The sequence below is a fragment of the Parasteatoda tepidariorum genome, chromosome 11 (genome assembly GCF_982258835.1).
Source record: "Parasteatoda tepidariorum strain Cologne lab strain chromosome 11, Ptep-v5.0, whole genome shotgun sequence".
Lineage (NCBI taxonomy): Eukaryota > Metazoa > Arthropoda > Arachnida > Araneae > Theridiidae > Parasteatoda > Parasteatoda tepidariorum.
Genome location: NC_141765.1, coordinates 73,884,268 through 73,910,623, shown reverse-complemented (window position 1 = coordinate 73,910,623; position 26,356 = coordinate 73,884,268). Strand labels below are relative to the sequence as shown.

Here is a 26,356-nt window from a genome sequence, read left to right as displayed (position 1 = left end):
CCCCCTAACTGGCCAGAAAAGGTTGCATCTTTTTTGAGAAACAAATACTCGAGTGCAAAAGTCATGATGCGACTCCCAGCCCAGCTGTCTTATCTATAGATATGCTTGTCTAACTTAAATTAAATCAGCTGTGAAAATCTGTTTGAAAAAGTGTTTTCCGAATCTGTTTAATAGATATCACCCCTATTGCAATTTGGTGAAAAAGAAGAAAAAAATATGCATCCTTCCACAATAGGAGATTTTTACTACCAACGGTGAGGAATCTTAATAAGAGCTGTAATAAATACTAAAAAAGGTGACGTCTCTACCTTGCATGATAACTAATTTAAACCAATCAAATTATTTAAGATTGAATATACCCCCTCTTTTCTAAAAAATAAAAACAGATGAAAGAGGAGTGTTTAAAGAAGTATGTAGTTTCTTTCTTTACATTTCTAAAATGAAAAATTCGATTTTAATTTCTCTTTGATAATGATAAGCAACAACGACTGCAAGTAATCACTTTCCAAATATCAAAATTAAATGCATTGAATTTTTTTACGTTCGTCAAATATGTTAAACTCATGTTTGTGAAAATTGCAACACCATGAAGGACTTACGCAAGTGAGCTGAAATTTTCAGGAAATGCAAAGTAGAGCATGATATGTAAATGATTAGAATTTCAGACCCGTAGCGCATGCATATGCTGAGCAGAGCCCTCTGAACGGCGGATGGATCCGAATAAATAGACGGCTGTAGCCAGACGAGTATGGTTATTGGTGGTTATCTGCTAGTGGTAAACGTTAGCTTAGTCATTATTTATGCCTATTCGATGAAAGAGCGAGATTTCAACAACTTACGGAGTTTAAACGGGGGAGAATCATCGGCCTTCGTGAAGCTGGATTATCTTATCGTGCAGTAGCCGCTCGTGTGCAGCGTAACAGCAGCACAGTGATGTGTGTTTGAAAGCAGTGGATGGACGAGTGTCGGACGACTCAGAAATCCGGGAGTGGGCTCCGAAATGTCACGTCAGCTCTCGATGATAGACACATGTTCGGCGTTTCGCTAACGGACCGTACGGCTCCCTCTAGACAACTGGCAGCACGGTGGTCAATAGCTACAGGTGTTTCATTGTGTGCTTTATCAATTCGTAGACGCCTGCTGCAGCGTGGAGTGCGCGCAAGGACTCCTTTATACAGGATCTCCCTCACGCTAAACCTTCGCCGCTTGCGGCTGCAATGGGTCAACCAGCACAGGGACTGGAGTGCTGATTGGCAGCGTCTCGTGTTTTCTGACGAATCTCGCTTCAATTTGTGGTACCATGATGGCTGAATTCGTGTCAGGCGCTATGCCGGTGAACACCATCTTCCGGAGTGCGTTATGGAACGCCACAGTAGATGAACACCCGGAGTTATGGTCTGGGGTGCCATAGCATATCATGGACGATCTCAATTGCTACGAATTGTGGGTAATCTGAACAGCAACCGCTACATCAATGAAGTTCTACACCGCCAAGCTGTTCCCTTCCTTCAAGCCTTGCCAGGTGCTGTATTTCAACAGGACAATGCCCGCCCTCATATTGCTAGGACTGTTCAATCCCTCCTTGCATCGCGGCAGGTACAACTTCTTCCTTGGCCGGCGTATTCCCCGGATATGTCGCTGATTGAACATGTGTGGGATTTCGTTGGTCGGCGTCTCGCTCATAATCCTCGTCCTGTTGCTTCTACAGGAGAACTTTGGGTACGCATACAAACAGTATGGAATTCTCTTCCTCAGACAGACATTCAAAGCTTGCTTGACTCCATGCCACGTTGTGTAGCAGCACTTATTGCGGAGCGTGGTGGCTACACAAAATACTGATTTCGATCTCTTGTTATTGTTTGTTTGCTTTGAAATTTTAATCATTTGTACCACTACCACTCAACTGTGTATTAAATTTCATTCAATTATGATGATTCCTTCATGGTGTTGCAGTTTTCACAAACAGGAGTTTAGAATTTATTTCTGCTAACTATGGTATGGCACCCTTGGATTAAAAAGAAGCATTTGCAGCCTTCCTTAATATCTTTCAAATTAAAAATTATCTTTTGTAAATTTTAAATATAAATTTTTTTAATTTTAATAGGCAAAATTTTTTTCTTGTGGTAGTGATTTTTAATACTTATTTCATGACAAAAATAAAAAAATAAAAAGCATTTTTAAATTTAATGAATGCTATAATTAGGTTTGCGCTTCTCAAAATATTAACAATATCAAAATATTAATATTAATCTCAAAATATTAATATTTTTTACAATTAAGTTGAAATATTGAAAAACTGAACTTCAAGCTGAAAACTTTTGGTTTAGTGGTATTGAACAAATTGTTGAAATTCTATTTTAAAATTTCTAAAAACACAAGTAAAAGTATTTTTGTAAAATTAAGAAAAAAACCCCATGAATTTTTAAATATTTTGATGAATTTTTTTCTATTATCCCCCTAAATTTTTTTTTGCAGTTTTCCTTGGTTGCTAGTACATCATGAATGTTGAGATTTTAATCATTAATTTGCCTTAAAAATTGTATCTCATTACATAATTATCTTTAAGACATTTTTTTAAAAATATGAGCACTGACAAATCAAAAATGACTATAATTAAATATTAATAATTAAAATGTGACCACTGAAGTCGACGTCTTCAGGGGGTACCGGCTCCGGTAGCCATAACACAAAACCTTTTCTATTGAGGGAGAAGTATTGAGGCCTAAAGTAACTCCCTCAGTACCCCGAAGGTTTTGTATAGAAGTCCAGGAAAAAACATGAAATACAAAGAACCAATTTCTTTTTTCAATCTGCGCATTGTAATAGAGGGCGTTGTTTTCTTTAGTTTTAAGTGTTTCCTTTTCATTCGGTTTGCTTGTGAAATCTTTGTTTGACCTGGTTAAAGTGAGTTTTTTTTTTTTTTTGATGACTTTGTTTGAGTTTCTTTGAAAGCGCATTTCTAATGGGGGTGACATGAAGGAAAGAAGGTGTTGATTGGTTTACTCACAACAATCTACACTAAGATTAAGACAAAACTATTCACCCCACACCCCTATTCGAAGTGACCTTACCTCGTAACCACAGTACCAGCCACGACGTGAAATGGGCGCCTAGAGGAGTCCTCCTGAAAATAGCATTTAAATATAAAATATTAAATTTATTTTTTAGAAAGGAAATGAAGTTATGAATGATTAAGTATGCTTATTATTTAAAAAAAAAAAATTCTAATGTCTTAGAAATTGCTTTTTAAATTCTTTTTTACTGACTACTCAATGAATTTCAACATTTTTCATATTCACTTTTTTAACATTGTGTTTTTTATACACATTGTGTTTATTGTATATTACTAATACAGTTAATATTTTGTTTTTAGTATCCTGTTGAGAATGATTACACTAAGGTAAATATGTATGATTTCGGAAATGAAAAATTTTAAACATAGTATTTTTAATTATCCTATATATTATTTAATTATCCTATGTATTATTATTTTTAATTATCCATATGTGTATCTTCTCTTAAAAAGTTATATGAGTTAGTACTATTAAGGGTCCACACTGAAATTCATATTATCTTGTTTTTCTGTTAATATATAAAAATTTTGTAAACATATATATATATATATATATTCTGTTATGTACTATATATAACTTCAGTATGAATGTGCTTTAAAAATATGTAACTACACTCTATTATGCTTTAATTTCATATTTTGTAATCAGGTAACTTACTTATGGAAATATTTATAAATGATTTTTGTATATGTTCATGATATCTTTCTCTCTTCCCTCTCTATATGTTCCTTTTTGTTTTATTTTGTTGTTTTCACTCTATTAAATTGTTAGCGAATTGGCCTCACTTTTTAGCGTTCCTCATATTATTGTTTTGGTATATTTTGCTCTGACTCTATCAATGCAATATCCAGTGTTCACAATTCTCTTCAGAAGAGGCAGGGTGCATTTATTGAAAAGGGCACTTTTTGTCAAGTGAAATAAATTTCCCATTGTATTATTTGTCATAAAATAACCAGTATATATATATATATTTACAGTAGGGAACCGATTATCCGGAACGATTGGGACCATCGCTATTCCGGATAACTGATTTTTCTGGTTTTCTGAATCGACAAAACACAAAAAACCATTTTTTTTTTTAAATTGTTAAACCCAACTAAAAAAAAAAGTATTTGGAAATAATCTTAAAAAGAAGAAAAAACGATGAAGTAATACACTAATGATTATTTCCAAAATGATGGTAAGGTAAATATCTTTCAAAAAAGAAAGAAAAATCCTAAAATCTTATGAGGAAAAAAATTTTTTTTTTTAAATGGCGGGAAAATGTATCGAATTTTGTTCCTGTTTTTTGATTTTCCGGTTTTCTGATTTCCGGATAACGGGTCCTGTACTATATATCTATCTATATGAAAAAATTGGTTATAGTCTGAAGAGTTTTTAATTTTTATTTTATGTGATGGGAACTATCCCTTGGATTTAAAAGCTAGTCATAAATAAAACTTAGGCTAAAAATAAATTAATCATATCATGAAATTTCGGCAATTATCATTTTTCAAATCTTAAATAAATTAAAAGAAAGAAGCCATTAAATAGCAATGAAAATGAATATCTTCATTGTTTGAGTTAGTGTGCAGATGCCACAATACAGTTTCAAAATACCTCTTCCCAACTTCAGAAAAAATATACTTCAGATTCATTTTTATACATCTTATGGAGGATTTGCTCAGTCTTTTACCCACACATACAAAAAAAAGAAGAAAAATTATATACATATAAACTCTAAATTACAATTAGAAAAAAAAATTATATTACTGGGAAACGATAAAGATTCTCTTCTGGATGCATTTTTTTATGTAGGGATATTTCGAAATAAAGAATAATTATCCTAAGATAAAAACTATTCTTTATAATGTATCTATATCACTAAAAAATAAAAATCAATTGAAAGTGGGTTTGAAGTGAAAGAAAAAAGCAGAAAAAAAACTTTCCGATATGGAGTTAAAATTAAAAATATCTTAAAAATAGATATATTAATCTAACGATTAACAAAATTTCTTAAAAATGAAAAAATAAAAATGTGCTTATAGCTATAGTGAATAAAATAATTGTTATAAAATATATTTGGTAAAAATATGAAGTTATTTATATTTGAGTGCTGCCATCTAGAAAATAAACACTTTAATAATATTAATTGGAAAATTTAAACCACAAAACCCATGATAGAAAGAGAAGTAATTAAAAACAATATGCTTATTGTCTGTTGACACTTAAGCTTATTGTCACGTTACACAATAAAGAATTAGTATTATTACAAGAAGATTGTAATAATTTTAGTAAAATCTAAATTAAGGTAACTTATTTAAAAGGGAAGTTATAGTACAGTACAGAACCCGTTATCCAGAAATCAGAAAACCGGAAAACCAAGAAACCGGAAGGAAATTCGAGAAATTTTCCCGCCATTTTTTTAAAAAATATTTTTTTTCCTCATAAGATTTTAGGATTTTTCTTTCTTTTTTGAAAGATGTTTACCTTACCATCACTTTGGAAATAATCATTAGTGTATTACCTCATCGTTTTTTCTTCTTTTTAAGACTATTTCCATAATTTTTTTTTTAGTTGGGTTTAACAATAAAAAAAACAGCTTTTTGTAGTGATTCAGAACACCGGAAAAATCAGTTATCCGGAATAGCGATGGTCCCGATCGTTCCGGATAATCGGTTCCCTACTGTATATAAATTTTAAAATTAATAAAGTCATTAAGAGAAAAAGATCATGAAACGGCCTAAATACTGTATAAGAGAAAAAAACGTAATTATCGCAAACATAATTAGTAAATGTTATTCAATAAAAGTATTAAAAACAAATTTTAAAAGTTTTAATAAATTTATGATAATAAAACAAAGTGAAATGAAGGAAAAAGTTAGTTTAAAAGTAACCAATAATTTTTTGCATGATTTTGCTTTTTTCTCTTCTTCTTTCATCTTTATTTAATTTCTTCTAATGGTTTGATGAAGGCATATTAACACGTTGAGTCCTACATCAAGTCATCAGTGACTTAATGCTTATAATATGATATGAAAGTAAAAAATTTGCGTTGATTACAGTTATTACTGACAATTCATTTAAAATTTACTTAATTTTTATTTATTAAAAATAAAATTTTTATTGTAATTATATTAATCTGTTAGTAGTGCACTTTGTAATACCACCATGCAAGCACTTCTAAGCAGTATGCATGGCCTAGACCGGCATTTGCTTAAAAATAAGTGTGGTGCAAGTTAGTGAACAAAATTAGAAATTTTGAAGCTGAAGATTTTCAGCGGTGTGAAATAAGCTGTGGAATCTGGAATAAACAATAGGGTGTGGTCACATCTATTTTATTTTATAACCATCTTTGAACTGCCGACCCAAATGTGGGTTTCTGACAACTAATGTTCAACTCCATAGCCTTGTAATTTTGAACCCAATCCAGAATACAAGGGAACTCCTGGATCAAGTATTGGGATAAATTTACCTTTGTGGAAGACTTTTTGATGGAACTAACACGCATTTGTATTACATAGAAAGGAAGACCATGAGAACCTCCCACGGTTAGCCTGACGTCAAGGGGACTCTTACCCATAATCCGTCTACCACTGAGGATATTACACGTCAGCACTGAGATCGGTGCAAGGCAGATGCAGAATTCATATCTGCCAGCCATCGCTGGAATTCAAACCCGGTTTACCTCATTGGGAGGCTTAGCTGATGAAAAAATAATACAGAATGTTTTTTATTAAATAGAGTTACCCAACCATCAATAATATTATCTTAAAAATATTTGGAAAAGAACAGAATAGTCTATAGACTAATGCTTAACTGAAAAAAAATTCAATTTTTTAACTCTTTCTTTGGAACATTATAATTGAAATTTTTTAAGGATTGGGGGATGAAATTCCCCTTTTTCACTGCTGTTCAAATTTCAGAGCACTAGTGGTATGGGAATTATTTAATTAAATTAAAATAATAAAATATGATCAAAATTACCAATGATAAAATTCTTAAATTTAGTTCTGAACCTTAAAAACTAATGTAATTGGTAGTTTCAAGTCAAATGAAAGAAAAAAGCGCAATTCAAAATTTTTAAACAAAATATTGAGAAATTTTTTTTTGAAACTACAACTTATAAAAAATATTTTACATACACTTATACAACAGCTCGATGACACTATGAAAGGAAATAATAAGAAATACATAAAATAGCCATCAAATGGTTATTTTATACATTGTTTCAAAGTGATATAAAAAATTTAAAACTTTTCATAACAAGTGGTTATTTTATATATCTAACTTAAAACTGAAAATGCTAAAATGGAAAAAAAGGAAATATCTGAAATAAAACAAAATATATTCAGAGAGTTCATAAATAATAAATTTCTTGCTGAACAGCATAAATTAAAATTTGATGGACCTTTTTCTGCACTCTTACAACTTCTCACCCATAGCTGCCAAATCTGATTTTTTTGGGAGATTTTATTTTTACTTTTAAAGTCGTTCAAAAATGTTTTATTTTTATTTAACCAAGTTGATTTATAATGATTCTTGACCACCACTACTTATAAATAATTCAAATAAATATATATAAGTCCTAAGCTATTCTTTAAAAATATTAATTGTTAAAATAATTTCTGCTAGCAATTGTTAACCCCCACCTTCCGATACCACTTTGCGAGAAATTATTGACTTAACAATTATTTTATTATTAATCTATCTTCTGTTATTAATTTATTCTTCTATTGATTTATTATTTAGCTCATGCATTGCATTTAACATATTCTTTTGTCTTTTTAGTTTTTACATGAACATAGTGGTAGTAGTAATGCATATACTGCTGCTGATAATACCTGTTACTACTTTGATGTAGCTCCTAATTCTCTTAGTGATGCTTTACACAGGTATAATCATAGTTATTATAATAAAATGCATATAATATGTGTTTATGATACATAAAATTAAGTTTTCGATATTATATAAACAATGAACATTGTTAATGAAAAAACCATGGAATAAAGAAAGTAAGCTACAGGGCTGCCAATAATAGCACTGTTAATAGCCAACTTCAACATTTATAAATCATGTTATGTGATAACTTAATTAAATATAACAGGGTTCATAGTTGTCCTGATTTTAGTATATTTTCAGAACATCCCATTTTATGAGAATACAACAGAATTCATTGTTAAAACTTTTCGGGAATTCAGTCATCTTTGAAAATGAAACTCAATTATTTTATATTATAAAATTTTCATGGGGATGAAATCAGGGGTCATATGCTTTATTTATTATTTTAAGCAAATGCAGTAACAAATCTTATAAGATATATTTTTGTAGCTAAGCGATTATTGATTTGTCTCTTTCATATGATTTTTATATATTATTGATACTAAAAGATTCCACAGTAATCATATCAAAGAATTTTAAATGATGAATTGAGGGATCATTTACTGAAATTACTTTTGTACGAAAGCGTGAAGTAGTATATTCTCTGTATTTTCATTTCAAAATTAATACTCTACTTTAAAATAATTTGATTAAGGAAATCTTGAACTCAATTCAAAATTTTAATTATATATTGGTTTAAGGTTTAAGGGAATATTATCTAATTCATACTGGTTATTTTTTTAATGCAGCAGTACTTCAACAAGTTTCTTTGCATTGATTTGAAACTGTTATGAGTTCTTTAGTATTGGTTTATTCTCTATTTACATGAATGCATTTTTTTATATTAAAAATTTTAAATTACTAATGTAGGTAAAACAGAATTTGTGTGGATTTATTATTAATTTGCAATAAAATTTTATTATACCTAAGCAGAACTAATTATACTTTTTTTATCTTGCCATTTACTTTTTTAAAAGTGTTCTGGCATATGTATACTGCTTCATTAAATGTGATGTTGATGTTTTGATTTGTTTGAAAAATGTTGTTCTAATATTTTATTTAGCCCTTCTACAAAGCCTTAACACGATATCTAGTTTCATAACTAGTTTTTTCTTTTATATTTTTTGAAACCGTAAAAGTATTGAGTTTCTTATTATTTTTTGTTAAATTTTTGAAAAGAAAAATTAAATTACTTATGATTATAATCTTTGAAAAAGAAAAGAGTTGAAATAAGAAGATAATGAAAGAGTAATTATAATTGATATTACAAAAATATGTTGACTTCAGTTTTAAAACAATTTACTGGTATTTAGTCGGCTTTTCAAATTGTATATTTTGGGACTATATAATCTCATGAAAAATTGGAGATTATTGATTGCCAACCAAAACACTTTGAACCAAGTTTAATATGTATTTAAGGTTTTTTGAGGATGTATTTGTATTTAAGGTTGTTATAAAATTCGTAAAGATAGATATCTTGTTATTATTTATTCTATGAATATATTTTTCTGATTTCATATTTCTTAATAGAATCTTTATATTAACCCATTATTTGAGGGTCATAAATTGAATTGTGCTTGCACACCTACTAAAAGATATCAGACAATGTATTGTGAAAAATAAATTTTTTTAAGAAACTTACAATGTACACAAAATTGAAGTTAAATATTTGATAATCAGTTATCAAGAAGAAAGATTTTTAATTTTCAAATGGAAATTCTTTTCCAAAAATTATAATGAATGAGAATAAATAAGTCTTAAAGTTTTTTTTCTTCAGGCAATGTAAAATTTGATGCCATTCAGGGTAATATGCAACACACTAATCTGCACTATTCTGTGGAAAAGGTATTAATGTCCTTTTTCCAGATAGTGCGTTGATTGAATGATGTAATTGTTCTGAAAATTAAAAGAAAAATTACTTAATTACAATATTATTAGCAGTATTATTAAAGCCATTTTAAAAATTAGTCTTTAATATGCTTTTGCCAGATTTGCCCAGTTCTTTTTGTGTCCTTTATTTACTGAGAGTGCTACTGAACGAGAAGTTAATGCTGTTGATTCTGAACATGAAAAAAATCTACAAAGCGATACTTGGAGGCTGGCTCAGCTAGAAAGAGCTACATGTGATCCTAATCATGATTTTAGTAAATTTGGAACAGGTAAAAATTAAAAATATTTTCAGAAAAGCACATTTTTTCAAATTTAATCTTGCTGATACAAAGTTGTAATTTTGGAACTTTTAGAAATTTGATCATATCGACAACTTTTTTTGAATGTAAATGCTTACCCCAATAAATTAACTAAATTTCATTTTTTTGTTAAAAAGTAAGTCCTTCATATATTTCTTAAGAAAACTTTTTTTTTTATACTGTATTTAATGAAATGAGAAGAAGGGCAAGAATATTTTAAGTTAAGTGAATTAAGGAAAAAAATTTCATGTGAAATAAATGTTCTCTTTGGCACAATGCATCATTACCTTTTTAAAGTATTCTTAAAAGTGTCAATGACAAATCAAAAATGCTGTCATTTTTCATAAATTAGTTAAATATTTAAAGTGTTACCAAGAAATTAAATTATTTGATATACTAAACAGGCATTATGATAGGCTGAACATATTAGACAAATATCAGTCATTGTTAATGATTAAAGATGTTTTTGTTTCAAAAATTTGCAATCATAAATTCAACTAAAAATAAATTTTTGCAATAGTCTATAATTCTTTTTTTTAAGTCTATTTTATTTTCTAAGACTTTTTTTAGCCTAGTTTTTTTTAAGTATGCACCTATATATGTCATAATATTTTTGTTCATAGCACTGTATCACACTTGAAAGAGCATAATTTTTATTGTATTTTTTATTTTTAAATTTTTTTTTTAAAAAGTGTATTAAAACATACATTTCTAAGATTTTATTTAATTATATCTTTTGTTCAAAGTTATTTTGCAATAAAAAGTCATCCTAATTTCTATAATTTTTCAAAAGTCGTTCTAAACATTAAGTGGTTTTTATAGTTTAAAATATGCTTTATCCAAAAATATTTTACTATGCAATCTTTTTTCAACTGTAACCTTGCAGATTTTTTTTGAGCATTTTGATCCATGAAAATTTTTTGTAACCTTATTGAAAGTTAAAAGAAAAAAAATGCTATCTACATCTAAAGCTCATTACATTTAGTTTTATTTCCTCTTAACCCTTTAACTATTAAATCCTGAATTTCTTTTCTTCTGACCTGGAAACCTCTTTTAGCCATATACATTACCCTTGGTTTTATGAAATATCTCTCAGCATCAATTTCCCCCCTGATTTCTAAAGAATTCAAAATGCTTTCTTGAATAATTTTATGAATTATGAAACCTAAGAAAGAGATTGCCGTATTTTAGAAGAAATTGCCAGAATCATTCTTTTTCTAAAGAAGTGGACTTACAAGATGTGTGCATAGATAAGAATTTCCATGCATGAAACTGAAAAGAATTTACCAGTTTAATGACTTCATAAGAAACTGATACTTACGAGGAAGTATTTCTTGTGGGCAATATATATTACCAGTGTTGGAAATTGCAATTAAAATCATTAATCTATCACTTAGTTTTGTCTCGTGAGCGCATCATCATCACGCGCTTAACTTTAATCCCGACTCCTCCCACACTCACTGACACTGGCTCGAGAGAAAACTGATTGAAACTCTGATTGGGAAGCATGTTGTTCTTTTTTGTGTGTCCATAAATATTTTTTGTGTAAATAAAATTTAATCTTGATTGTTACACTCTCAACTACAATTATTTAGATGTTTTATAGAAGTTTATGGAATATTACAAAGTGTTCCCACCCTTTTGGTGGAGGTAAGCTATCTCCTTTTTTAATATCTTTTGGTAATACCCAAAAACCATCTTGTGGTGAAAGAGGAAGAATCGGATATGTGGAAAGAAATTATAGCATCTGTAGATACATCAGAAAAGGAAGATTTGAAAAGAGAAGAATTTTAGATAAACATAAAATCAAAAGTATCAAAATTGTTTGAAATAAATACACATTATACAACTTTTAAAGTATCATGTAGTGTATTTACCACAAAATTACAGCTACAATTCACTAGTATATAAGACATGCTAACTCGATTCTTTGATGGGGTACCTATTCAGAGATGAAGGTTGACATTGTCAGTTACTCCTCGCCCCACATTGATTGGTGACCTTCGGACGTGATGTGAATACGCCTACCTTGACAGAAATGCCCACTACGATTTGAGCACGCCTACTTGGATGGAAGGTCTACACTGAACAGTTGATTTTCTACTTGTGACTGCGACATTGTCCTTCTCACACTGTTGCTTCTCAGTCTAGATCACACACAATGTATACACTCCACTGCTAAAGGCAATACAGGAGCGACCGTGAACTTAATACAGCTGTCACAATCAGTGCTCAAAAAGTACGGTGATCTTAATACAGATCTCCCTGCTTCTCACATAACAGCAATGAATCAACTAGTGGTATCCATTCATCAAATTCTCCCACAGATATAATTCTGGCCATGATCTACTGTACCCATCTCAGTTTCTTTGGTCTGGGATGTTGCAGTGCAAAAACAGATTTTTGTGTTGGGTGGTCAGCCGAATGCAGAACCCACAGTGTTTAGTCCCCAAGAATGCTTGGTAATGATTTTATTGACCCATTGAAAAGCTGAGTTAACCTTGCCCAGTCCAAAGGTAGAATCTGGGACATGTGGCGCAAGAGAGCGAAGGACTACCACTTTGCTGCCAGGTGTCATTCAATTTTGGGTATTACAGCATTTTTAATGTCTCCATTCTGCTTTACAGAATTGATATTTGACTGTAGTAATGGAATTATATACATTTAACTGCATTAATAAATGATCATACCCAATAATTCTGATAATTATATAAAAACTGTTATATTAAAGTAATCGAGATAGAATTAAATAATTATTTGAAAAATCAAATGTAATTTCTAAATTTTTTTTTTATTATTTCAGGCAATAAATTTACATTATTTGAAAATCCAAAATCTCAAGGAATTAACATTCGTGATAAGTTGCTTGAATTCCATAATAAATTTTATTCTTCAAACATTATGTCTCTGATTATCCTCGGCAAAGGTAAGAAATTTTGATATTTTTTCTGCTTAATTAATTTAGGATTGGCTTTTTCTTTCAGGAATTTTACTCTGTTATATTCTTTTTGTGTTAATTTAGCAGAAATATTTAATAATTGTCCTAATTAATGTGTCATTTTAATTGAGTTCAGCTCAAAGTATAACAAAGTAAACTATTTATATAATTACAAAAGAAGTTTTACTGAGCCATGTATATAATTTTTCCCCACCATTTTTGTCCATTCAACATTAGGTCCGAGAAAATTTTATTTTCTGTGCTTTGGAAAGTGAAATGATTAAGACTGAATTTCTTATAAATGACCTCTATTTAAAAGTAGATTTTTTAAGTGATTGAAAATGTTTTATTATTTAGAACTCAAAACTTTTCATATTAAATTAAGTTGCATATTTTTTGAAGCTTAAATAGAATCTGATTTCAATGACTCATGTTAAATTTGTGAAGTAGCCTTGTTAATATAACGTAACTTTTTGTCATACACATTCATAAATGTCTTTCTGTTAAATACTAGTCTTTGAGTCTTGTGTGATTTTGTGGTTTTTATATTTATGGTTGCATTTACTTTTTCTTTCTTTTTTTAATGATATTAATTTTGCCTACTTTAACATGGCTGAATATGGTAGCACTAAAGTTAACATATTATCGAAATTAAACATTTTTCTTTGACAAGGTTGAACTTCAAAAATCAAAAAATCTGATTGTTTTTTAAACTCTTAAGAAAATTTAACCTTTTTAAATCACTCCACAAGATTAAAATTAAAAAAAAAAGAAAGAAACCATTAGCTGCAAATTAGTGATTGTTTTTGTGTACAAAAGTAGGTTTTAAAAAACAAACTTTCAAAAGTAATTGATTTCAAAGTCAAAATAGCAGTGAATACTTGTGATACTTCTCAAAAGCAATTTTTGAAATCTTTAAAGTGTGAGATGTTCAAATCAAAAAAGTCAATAAGATTAATTTCAGAAACGCAGATTATAATTTATGACTTTAAATACATACTTTTGTTTTATTACTGATAATTTTAATCCCTCAATGCCTTTTTGTTGTGGTCTTAATGTGTTTTAAATTTGCTAAAAAGTGTGCATTAGTTGTATTTATGATTTTATGAGCTATTCAAATTTGTACTGCTAATGACATGCATTAGTCAGTGAATGAAGTAAAAATTAGTCATGTAATAAAAAAGACATTATTTGCTTAATAATATTGGTTACGTAATTATTTATATATAAAGTTTTTTTGAAGGGTAATTTTTTTGATCGAATTTCATAAGAAGGAAATAATTTTCTTATAAATTTTGAGGAACTGCCTTTTATTAAGTCAACTATAATGCATTGTTTTATGTTCAGCAGTAGTTTTATGTTTTCTCTCCCCCTTTTTTATCATTATAACTAAAGTATTAAACAATTTTTGAAATTTTAATTTATAAATAAAGCACCATTTTTTTGTGGAAAAAACAAAGAATGCCAGTTTTTTGTCACTGAAAGAAGGTGTTTCATTATAGTACTGAAACAATCATGTGCCTGTTTGTATCTTTACATATTGTTTTAGCTTTATTCATATACAACACAAATCCGACCTGTTCTTCATTTTAATACTAGTTTAATGTTGCATTTTTAGAAACTTTAGAAGAGTTAGAAAATTTTGTTCTTCCTTTGTTTTCGGATGTCTCAAATAAGAATGTTCAAGTTCCTGATTGGCCTAAGCATCCATTTAGTCCTGAATTTTTAAAGGTGTTTATGATTTAATTTCTATGCTGTAGCTCATTTACACTGCATAAAGTACATTATAATTTTATCACTTAAAGTTGTTCTAGATGTAAGAAGACTTAAGTTATTCCTATTCAAAGTGTGATTTAATGTATATTTCAATTTAATTAAAATTGAAATTAAATTATTCAGAAATTAAATTATTCAAAGAATTAAAAATATTTCGTACCATTTCACATGGTAAGCTTTATAACAATTTATTCATTCCCTAAAAAAGTATGACACATAGTGATACAATTTAAACATATAATCTACAAGCTTGAATATATTATAACCTTCTATATATATAATATATATACTCTTCATTCTCTCTCTATAAATACAGTACACATGCTTCTAACTTAGACCTTTAAACATGATATATTGTTTAACTGTTTATATGGAATTTGGTCTTATTTAAATTATTTTACATGTCATTAAACCTGCTTACTAAACACTGCCAATATCAGCTCAAAATTAATGCTTTAAAATGATTTAAAACGCAAAAATATGTTTTTAAGTATTAATTATTTACAGGCAAAAGTTTTAATTTTTGAGAGCATTGGAACTGAAAACCGAGAAATTTATCACTTAGTTTTTTTCTGAAATCTAGAAAAATAAGCATTTTTTTGCAAAATTTAATAATTTATTTATTTATTTAGTAACTGTAATAGAATAACGAAAGAATGACAGAAATTCATTCTTGAAATAATTTTTATAATTTTAGATATTTTAATAAAAAGTTGTTTGAAAGTAATGTGGGCCACCTTACATAAATTTCAAAAACAAAATATCTTAAAACAAAATATCTCAAAAAGATTAAAATCTCTGACTTTGATCAGATACAAATATTTGATAAATATTGATGCATTTCTAAAATACTGTCTGACCTCGATTTAACGAATTCATAGGGACCGAAAATATTATTCACTGAATTGGGGGTAATTGCAATATCAGCAAAATTGAAAAAAAAAATTGACTAACCTTATGGAATATACAAACATCTCTAATAAGGAAATACACAGAATAAATAGAACTATTGCACTATTTATTGAGGAACTTAAAATACAGTGAATGATTACACATTGATTAATTTGAAATTTGAAAGCATTTCGTGAGTAAGGTTTACTTATTTCTTTGAAATTTTAAGGTTTACTTACTTTAAAATGTTTTTTTTTGATGCCATGAACAGAAAAAAAAATACTCTACCATTTACATCTTGTTCCATTAGGTAAGTTTTCACTTTTTCCAAGCTGTGCAAAGCATCAGAAAAAGAAACAGTTTTCACTGGAGATGCATTATCATCGACTTCCGTGTCAGAGTCGCTATTCATTGTTTTCAATTAATCTACCTTATTAACTTAAGTTGCATACATAGATAATCCATCATCACATGTAACATAATCATTAAAATCTATTAATGCAATTTCTTTCCTTATGTCTTCTTCTGAAGGATAATGAAAAGAGGACTTGTGCTCCTGGAAATCTCGCTTTCTGAAAGCATTTTTCAATTGTATTTTCCGAAACTTGATCCTAAGATTGTCTTAAAAAAATAATGCATCCAAAACAGTGATTTTGTATCTTTCCTCCCCATTTTTCTCTAACAGTGCTATAATTTTTCCTCATAAGCAACTTTCTGTAATTAATTTTCAAGGAGTGAACCAAGGTCTAGTAGCTGAAGCACATTTGTGCAATTTTCAGGGAAAAAACACTACTTTTAAGTTTTTTTGATTGAAAATTTGGGGGGACATTGATCAATAAACAAAATAATATTTCTCTTTTGTATCTTCATTGACTTATCTAGTAACATTAAAAAATCTGCAAATAGAAAAGAAATCACCCAGGATTTTTGTTTGCTGCTTACTTTGTCAGTAAAGTCTTTACATTTTTAAAACATTTAGACTTTGCTGCTTTTCCTATCACAAATGGCTTTCATTTGTTTGTTCCATCAGCATTTACTGCATGCAAAACCATAACCCTCAGTTTACTTCTTTTTTTTCGCCAAAGCATTTTTAATTTGTATAACAAAGTGTTTTGTTGTGTTTAAGTCATAAAACAACCATGTTTCATCTGCGTTGTAAGTGTTGTATGGTGAATATCCTTCAATCAGGTTGAGCAACTCTCCTTTTACTTCATTTTCATTTGCATCTGCCTTTTCTCCGCACACTTTCTTTTTGACTATGTTGTATCCTTTTTTAAAGCGGTCGATCTTACACAATGAATGCGGAAATGTCTTTTACATTATGCTTATCAGCTAGTTGAAGGGCTTTTTATGATCAGAGGCCCATTTGTGGCTATATTGTTGGTGCAAACGATGATGAACCATTCTACTAGATCAGACTCAAGAAAGGGGATTGGCTTTCAATGACTTCTTGCGACGATTTTTCACCACCTTCCAAGTTTTTTTCAATTTCTACTCATTGTTTAAAAATTTTAGCTATAGTTGATGTGGAGATTTTGAGACATTCTGCTGAAGCGCTTTGTGGTCTAAGGTTTTTGTCAAACTCAAAAACTCACTCTACTAAAAACGTTTTCATTTTCGCCAATCTGCCATGTTTTATAACCTCTCAAAAATCAAATATTCTACGAAAATGAGCTTCCAACGCACCTTACTTCTAAGGAATATAAATTAGAAAGGAATTTTTTGTCCTCACAAGCATCCTGTACACCTCTCTTCTTTGTTATTGTAGAATGTGAGAAATAAGAAAGGAATTTCCTGTTCTTACTGGTTACACTCAATCGTTATTCTTATGCACCTGTGAGGTCTGAACTGAGATCACCCATGTCTAAAATTGATGAATACAAAAAAAGTAGTTTTATGTACCTGACAGTATGGATACTGTAATCATTTGAAAAGCAATTAATAGTTTTTCTAACCCAAATTAAGAATTTCTTTTTTTAGATTGCCGGAATTACTCGTTATTTTTATTTTTTTTAAAATTTGTTAAATACCCTTTTTTGCCTTCATTTTAATAGAGGAGAAAAACATTCTTTAAATCGTGAAGTTCAGTAAATAGGGGTTCTTTAAACCGAGGTTCGACTGTATTAGTCTTTTTCAGTGGAGAAGTATATACCTCAAAGATGTTAAGCCAATATTCTTCACTTTTTGGTAACAAATGTATGAAATTATATTCTGACTGCAGTATTTACTATTTTAACTTAACCAATTATGTAATACTACTTTATAAGCTGTATCTAAAGTAAAGTCAAATAAGATAAATAATTTTATGAGCAGGTTTGCTAAGCAAAATATCTTTAATTATGCAAAGTACAAGGTAATCTAGAAAGTAGGTTTTTAGTTGATGATCAGATGCATATTTTTAAATTTTTTTTAATGTTACAGACAAGTAGTTCATTGTAATTTTAAAGCTATGACTTTTTCTATAGTTTTAGTTATGATAATAAAGGTTTGAGTGTTAGAGTTTCTAGTTAGAAAATAAAATTGAGTTTAAATTATTTTCCTTCATGCTGTGTTATTTTTAAAATCAGCCAAAAATTTACATGTTGCTTCTTTCCTAGATTACTCTTCTGACTGGTAGATAAAACTGATTGTCTATTGTTTTGCTATGCAACATGCATAGTCTATGAAAAGCATATAAAAGCATAGTCTATGTGTTTTGCTTAATATCAATAAAAAAAAATGCTAAAAAATATTATGCACTATTACCCATTTCCACCCAACCCTCCCTCTTATCATAAAGTAAGTGAAACCTTTGTATTTAGAATTTTTTTACTTTAGTGAAAATAGATTCTTTTGTATTAAGAAGGAAAATAGATAGCGGTTACAAACAGTTAATAACTTCTGCTCTGCTTTTTTTCTTTCCTGGAAATGAAAGTAACTCCTTCTTCAGAGGTTTTTGTCACTTAAAATTAAAATAAATAGAAAAAAAACTGACTTTTTTTAATCAAAACTGTTACAATTGTTTTTGTGTAGAGTAAATAGATTTCGTTAGCCAAATTTGCTTTGTGGTTATTGAATTATATAATACGTTAACATAATTTATAATTTGAGATAAATAATTTAAAGATAATAGCAATATTTTAATTAAATATTTAATTGTATGAAGTATAAAATCTTATGTACAATAAAAAAAGCTGCAAAAACTACTACAATTGAAATTTTAAAAGAAATTTGTTGGGTTATCCATGACATTAAGATACATTTTATCCTCATATTTGTCACAATAGCCAAGGATACGCCAAGGTCTTCTATTAATATTTCCTCAGGACAACCTACTTTTTGACCTGGACTGCCAGTCTTTTACCTCAACTACTCTCAAAATTTGATTCTATAGAATTAAGCCATTGTTGTTTTGGCCTTCCTCTTTTTCAACTAAAAGGCTTTAACACAAAAATGTTCCATTCTGGTCACATGAGCTGCCCAGATCATTCTTTTTATTTCATTACTTTTAATGATATCGGGCTCTTTTGAAAGTTCTATAAATTGCGTTAAAACGTCTTTGACAAAGACCCCTTACCTTTGACACTTCTAATGATGCTTTTAAGAACCTTAGTTAAAATTTTATTTAAAACATGAAGTTTCAAATTTTTAGATTTATGTTATCCTGCCTATTTCTAAAATTTTATGCATTCATGTAATTATTTTTAAATTTTTAATTTCGTATTTACTCATCAAAAAGTTGCAGATTTATAAATAATTCTATCTTTATTTTATACATATTTACTATGCTTAATTTAATGTTGCTTTTATTTATTGTTAATTTTGTAATTTTAGCTTCAAGGACATGTTGTACCTGTGAAGGATATCCAGAACATGAACATCGCTTTTCCTGTCCCAGACCTTCAAAATGAGTATCATTCATGTGTCAGTAGTCTAATAGTTGATATAATGTTTTTTTTTTTTTTTTTTGTGTTGGGCCATTATTAAAATATTTAATTTTATTTTGGGTTGACTGTTATTTTTTTTTGTTGCGGTTTCCTCCAGAATTGATAATTAAAATGTTTGTCACATTTATAGGGTTCATATTTGTCCTGACATTCTTGGCTTTTCCTGATAGAAAATATTTTGTCCTATTTGTCTTGATTTTTTTTGCTTTGGGTCTGTTAAGTATTATGAAAGCACCTACTAGAAGGAGGGGATGTGATTTGCTTATTTTTGATGTCCAGCAAAAGCAATTGTACGTAAAATACTAAAATCCATTTATTTAAAAAATTTTCTTGAAAAACAGTATAAAATGCAATAAAAAGTTTCACATGAAAAATTTCAAATTTGGAATAAAAGTAAACTTGAAGAAAAAATTGGAAAAAAATTTCTTCAAAAAATTTCAGAGATTTAGAGTTTTGAACACAAAAGTTTCCTGAAGAATATTCTATTCAAAATTTTATAAAATAAATTAAAAACTACATTTTGTTTCATGATAAGTTATATCTTTTATAAATTCAGTCCTAAAATTAGATTACTAAAGTGAAAGTAAAACCAGGTAAAGTGAAGTAAAGTGGTAAACCAGGGGTGTGGGGATATGTTGCAATTTAAGCATAAGGGAGGGTTGTGATTTCCTTTTTTGTTGAAAAGGAGGAAGTTCAAAATTTTCTAAAATATATTCATGTAATATTTTAACGGCCCCTTTTTGCCCTGAAACTCCTGATTTTTGATTCTGTTTAGAACATCAAATTTTCTAGGAGTACAAAGTGAATTTTAAATTAATTGTTTTAAGGAATAGCAAACTGTGAATTTTTATCCAACCTTTTTTTATTTGAATTAATAATGCTTGTGAAAATTGCAAACTTCGATAGTTCAAACTTAAGGACTGTCTACTGAAAATATACATAGTTTATACATATAGCCTTACCTGCAATGCATTTTATGAAAACAAAGACTTAATTAAATGTTTTACGTTATGAAATTTTTATGGAGCTGAATTCAGCGGTCATACCTTCATTTATTATTTTTAGCAATACAAATCTTGTGTAGAGTTTTGTAGTTTCCCAATTATTGATTCATATCTTTCATCTGATTTTCAAAATGATTGATATTAATCAACAATGCAATTAAATAGAATTCTTAAATTATATGTCAAGGGATGATCCATTAAATTACTTTTTACAAAAATGTTGTCACTGTGTTTTCAATTCAAGATTATTTAAGTTCTACTTAAAATTATATAATTAAAAGAAGTTTTAACTTGATAGCAAATCTTAATTACATATTAGTGTAAGGGAATTTTAACTTATTAATACTGATTTTCTTTAATGCAGCAGAACTAAAAAAGTTTTTGCATATTGATCTCAAACTATGATGTAGGGTTCTTAGTTATCTCAATGTTCCTGATTTTTAGCATTTTGTCTTGATGTTTTTTTTCTTTTTTTTCTTCTTTTGTTTAGAATGTAGCATTTTGACGAACATGCAATTTTAATCGGAACATTTGAATTGTTTTTTTTAAAGATTTCTTTCTAGGTAAAAGAATCTTAAAATGACTTATGACTTATTCTAAGTAAAAAAATAAGAAAAATAGACCTAACAATGTCAAAACTAGTATTTTTTTTAATTCAAAATTAACAAATCAATTAACAAAATATGTTATAAAATTAAGGAAATTTTGTTCTGTAATTTTTCATGACCTCTATGAATTAAGATTAAGACTAATATGTATCACAGGATAAAAAGTATAAATTTTTTGTAACTGATACTAAGTTGCATCATCAGCAGTTTGTGACTGATGCTAAAAAATTGGTACTTATCCATCTCTTACTTTTTTACATGCTGAAAAAAGTTGTTTATTTTCAAGTAGTAACTCTTAGTAACAGTTGCTTTTTAGTGCAACCCCATTACAGCAACTTTTCCATTATAATGACCGACACATTAAGTCATGTTTGCTAATCCAACGGCATCACATCATTTTAATGCCCATTTGATTTTTTTTTATTCCCATGAAAATTGCTTCGTAAATAAGTGTGAAACAATTTCAAGCTTTCAAAACAATATTTTTAAATTGGTAATAAGTCATTTTATTAAATAAAATTTTCAAAAGATATTATTAATTAAAGCCACTCTTATTTTTGATGTTAATGTACAGTGTGCAAAAAAAAAAACTTAATAACTTCTGATTTAATAATCAGATTTTCATGTATTAGCACTCAATCTTAATGGTTTGAGGCAATTACCTGAAATATGCTAATTAGTAAGTGTAGACACTATATCTCGAGAACTGGAAACAGTTTTGCACACAATTATAAATTTTGCTTAGCTAAAGATAGTTTGATGCAAAAAACCACTTTCAATTATTATTATTATTTTTCATTCTTTTATGTAATAATGGTCAAAACATTTTGTATTGTAAGGTATACAAATTTTTACATCATTTTAATGAATGTAATTTTATATGTCTAAATACAAAATTTGAATAAAATTGATTGAATACTTCCTGAGAGGTTGAATTTTAAAAAGTGGAATCATTTGATCAATTTCTTTAAAATTTTGTATTTTGCTGTTTAAAATTACTTTCTTTGAAATGATGCAAAAATTTATATACCTTACAATTCAAAATTTTTCGACTGTATTTTTTAAATGCAATAAAATAATAAAAAAAATTTTTTGTTGCTTTTCTTAGGATAAATGAATTTTATAATTGAATGTAAAAATTTTTTATTAAAATAATTCCTGAGGTATGATGAAGTACTCAGTGATTCTGGAGCTGCTCTGTTGGATATCGTTTCTGACAATAATCCCATAACCCAGGACATATTGCATTGCCGCTATCATCTTAAAAACCTGGCATCACTTGATTAAACTATAGTACTCCTGTGGTTTGCTGTCTTCCTGGCTAACAAGGGTACTTTAGTTATGCAAGTAATTTCTTGTCCCATGCCCTTCTATACTATTAAAAATCTTATTAAAATATCTCTTAAAGCTCGTGCTCAGGAAGACCTCTATAACCGTGTTTCCCGAAAGTCCTGAAAGAATACCATCCCAAATTTGTTTTATGGCCCAAGGCGTAGAACTGTGACTGAATTTCACCTATCTACCAGTCACGACTGCCTAAGAAACCATCTTATTAGACTCTAAATTGTTCCTTCCCCGATATGCACTTTGTACAGCTCTGGAGAGGTCTTGGACTCTGCACATCTATTCAACTGTCCTGCTCTGGTCAAGATTTTTCTCACCGAGCATTATTGGGAGGCTAAAGATATGTTAGAGTAATGAACTGTGTTTCAGCATTTTTTGTTGTACTTTGTGTTCTTTCTTTTTATTGTTTTCTGCTGTAACTGTTCATAATCTGCCATTAGAAGTTTAAAAAAATGTCGAAATACACAAAATGTTAAATTAACATTAAGGAGTCTGAACTTAAGACCACTCTCCTGGCCAAACTATTTAGATCATATTTCTCAGATTGCAGCTACCACTTATAATTTAAGGGTCAGAAATCCAAATGCATCAAAAAATTTATGTTTATTCAAAGAAAATATGTTTTTGTCTGATTTTGTAACTTAGAATATTGTCTGCCCTAGTTAATTTACATATTTTAGGTCACCCTCTCGAACCATTAAAATTGAGTCCTAATACATACAAATCAGAGCATTAGATCAAAACTTATTCAGGGCGATTCTTTTTTTTTCTTCTTTCTATTATACATTAAATACAGAGCATCTTGAATTTCCTTTGAATAAATGAAGAGTAACATGACCCTCTAGATTTGTCTAGGTGGCCGTGATCTCTGATTTGTTGCTGATTGCGTTATTATCAAATAATCTATTAATTACATAATTCTTATTAATGTAAAGTATTGTTTTTTTCATAATTAATCAAGGTTTTTAATTGCATCTAAACACTTATAGTATTGTTGTGTTGTCACAATATAATGCGCTCGTGTTATAATGTTGGTTTTCTATTCAATAACTGAAGTTGTATCAAACATTAATTGTATTTTTTAAATTTTAAAATATGGTTTTTTTTATTGTCTTATTCTGCTTTTAATTCTTCCTGCTCTTCCAAATTATTACAAACATAGTTTTTTTTCTTGTTACATAGAGTTTGTTTTGCTTAATTTTTGGTGTTAATTTTTATAAATTTCTTTGTAAGGGATTCTTAGAGTGAGCTGTTAAGTATTATTCATAAGCTGTAAGAGTTTATTTTTAATAAATTTGGTTTTGTCCTTAATGCTATTTTTGTATCAAACTGTATGATGTTATTTTTAATTCCTATGTGGCATTAACAATTTTTAGTTTTAACTTTTAAATATTTTGTTATGTGTAACATATTTCCTTGAATAAACTGATTAACACCCTGTTGTGAGCGTGTGGTTAGTTAATCGTGTAATTTTTTCCTTTTGAAAATTTTATGTTTCTTTAAAGTTTTTAAATATATTTGTTTGCCTATTTTATAACATATTTTAAAACATTTAAATTTTCAGCATGAATCCTATAAATAAAGTTATAATGTTGCTTTCAATAATAATTATAATAGTTAATTTATTTATTTTATGCCCAGCCTAAGCCAATCAGCCATATGTTGTCTTGTTGTTCAATATAAGTGTGTAATACTAAAATTCAATCTCTAGTGTCAATATATTTTAATTTGGAGCAAATAATGAGATTTTTCTTTTCTTAAAACCATTCCCACACACAGGGCATGATGCAGAGTTTTTTTGCTCTGATTCTATTGAGATCCTGCTCATGCTAATTATAGCCCATCAAGATGCAAAAACAGGATAAACCTAGCTTCCTTGGTTAATCAGGAGGACTACTGTTTGTATCATGTGAAAGGCATTCCCAACTTTTCCCTGCAACAATATCACTATATCAGAGTTTTTTGATCAATAATTTATAGATTTTCAAAGGGGTGGATGAATTATGTTGTGGCAAATACTAGACTATCTTTGCAAGTGTATTTACCTCCTCATTGCCAGGGAGCAAACATAATTTGGAAACAATTGGCGAAATTTTTTTCTTCCAATTTTTAATAAGATGACTAATAGTTTCTTGACACAGAACTTCTTTGATAAAGGAGGAATACTTTATATTTACCAAGGGCTGAACTGCTGTCTAGAAATCAACAAATAACAATTTTTTCCTGCAAGTGAAATTGTGTGATTGTAATTGTACTATGATTGTACTACAGTGTAACGTCCCATATCCGGACGTCCCTTTCCCGGAAGGGTCGATTTCCCGGACACTTTTTAACAATCAAAATAAACAAACATCTCTCCATCTTCCCCTTTCCTTAAAAAAAAAAAAAAGAGAGATCTTTTGACAAAGTTTCTCTTTTTCTAGCTTGCACTGAACCTCTGATTTATGCATCGAACCCATAAATCACCAGAAAGGGGAAGTGAAGATCTACCAAGACCATTGAGTGACCGTTAGTGACGCTCCTCCCTTGGAATGTAGGAAAAAGAGGGAGATTTGTTTTCAAAAGACTGCAACTGAGTCCCCCCCCCTCCTTTCCCTTGCAGGTGGCTAGTAAAAGAGGCATTTCCTGGAACCTTTTTATTGAAAGAAGAAATACTGTGGAAAAGGGTAAACGGGGCAAGCGTTAAGGTGGAGGGGGAGACAGAATGGAAAATTTGAATAGGTCTAAAAGGATACACGTCCTTGAGAAACAAAACATTCGTTCTTCCCCATACCATGTAATATTTAGGAGGCGGGGGAAAAAGGGGGTAACATTCTTTCTTTAGCAAATTTTTTCAGTCATAAAAGAAAAAATAAAGAGAACCCGATCCGCGTGTCCCGCCTTTATGCTTGATTGATAGCCAATGATTGGAGAGAAAACAATAATTTGTTACTTCCCCACCCTCAACTTAAATGATCTCCTCTTTACACTTATTTTCTTTCACAAATAAGAAGGAAATGAATTTTTCTCCTCCATCTACCCACCTTAATGAATGACGGGAATTTCCCTTTCTTGCTTGAATCATTCTAGTTAAAAATGGAGGATTATTATTTTCATATGTCAATTTTTTTTAGTTTTCTATATTTTTAAGCAATAATAATTTTTTTCTAATATTTCAAATTTTATTGATTAGATATTCTAATACTAAAACATTATTCCCCTTAAAAATAATGTTTATTTATTTTTTGCTTCTTAGATTTAGATCATTTTAAGCTTTATTCCAGAATTTCCCCTTCCTGCTTGAATCATTCTAGTTCAAAATGGCGGATTAATATTTTCGTAACTGTTAAATTTTTTTCGTTTTCTATATTTTCAGTAATAATATTTTTTTTCTAATATTTTATATTTGATTGATTAGATATTTTAATGCTAAAACATTATTCCCCTTAAAAATAGTGTTTATTTATTTTTTGCTTCTTAGATTCAGATCGTTTATTAAATCATTTTAAGCTTTGTTTACCTTGGGGGTGTATTATACGGAAAAATCTATTATACGGACTTCTGGAAGTCCCACCGATTCCGGATACGCGACTTTACACTGTATTACTAATACAATATATGAAGGAAAACATGATGTAGGAACCCCTAATATAAAACTGCATTTACTCAAATGTAATATGGAAAGTTGTATGACAAAAGGATATAAGCAATTATGTTTTAAAATTATATTTTTACAAATTCTGAACAGTTAATTAAAGGTATTTTTT

At 29.0% G+C, this 26,356-nt stretch overlaps 1 protein-coding gene across 6 annotated transcripts in view; it reads left to right on the top strand.

The window, feature by feature from the left end:
- Ide (Insulin degrading metalloproteinase) overlaps window positions 1-26,356 on the top strand; it is an 80,804-nt gene that overhangs the window by 4,966 nt on the left and 49,482 nt on the right. For all 6 annotated transcript variants that reach the window (XM_071187736.2, XM_016048083.5, XM_071187737.2 and 3 more), the window contains exons 4-9: window positions 3,374-3,400; window positions 7,845-7,948; window positions 9,924-10,093; window positions 12,927-13,049; window positions 14,680-14,792; window positions 19,542-19,631. In XM_071187736.2, coding sequence (XP_071043837.2) covers window positions 3,374-3,400; window positions 7,845-7,948; window positions 9,924-10,093; window positions 12,927-13,049; window positions 14,680-14,792; window positions 19,542-19,631 — 627 coding nt within the window. The remainder of the gene's footprint in view (window positions 1-3,373; window positions 3,401-7,844; window positions 7,949-9,923; window positions 10,094-12,926; window positions 13,050-14,679; window positions 14,793-19,541; window positions 19,632-26,356) is intronic.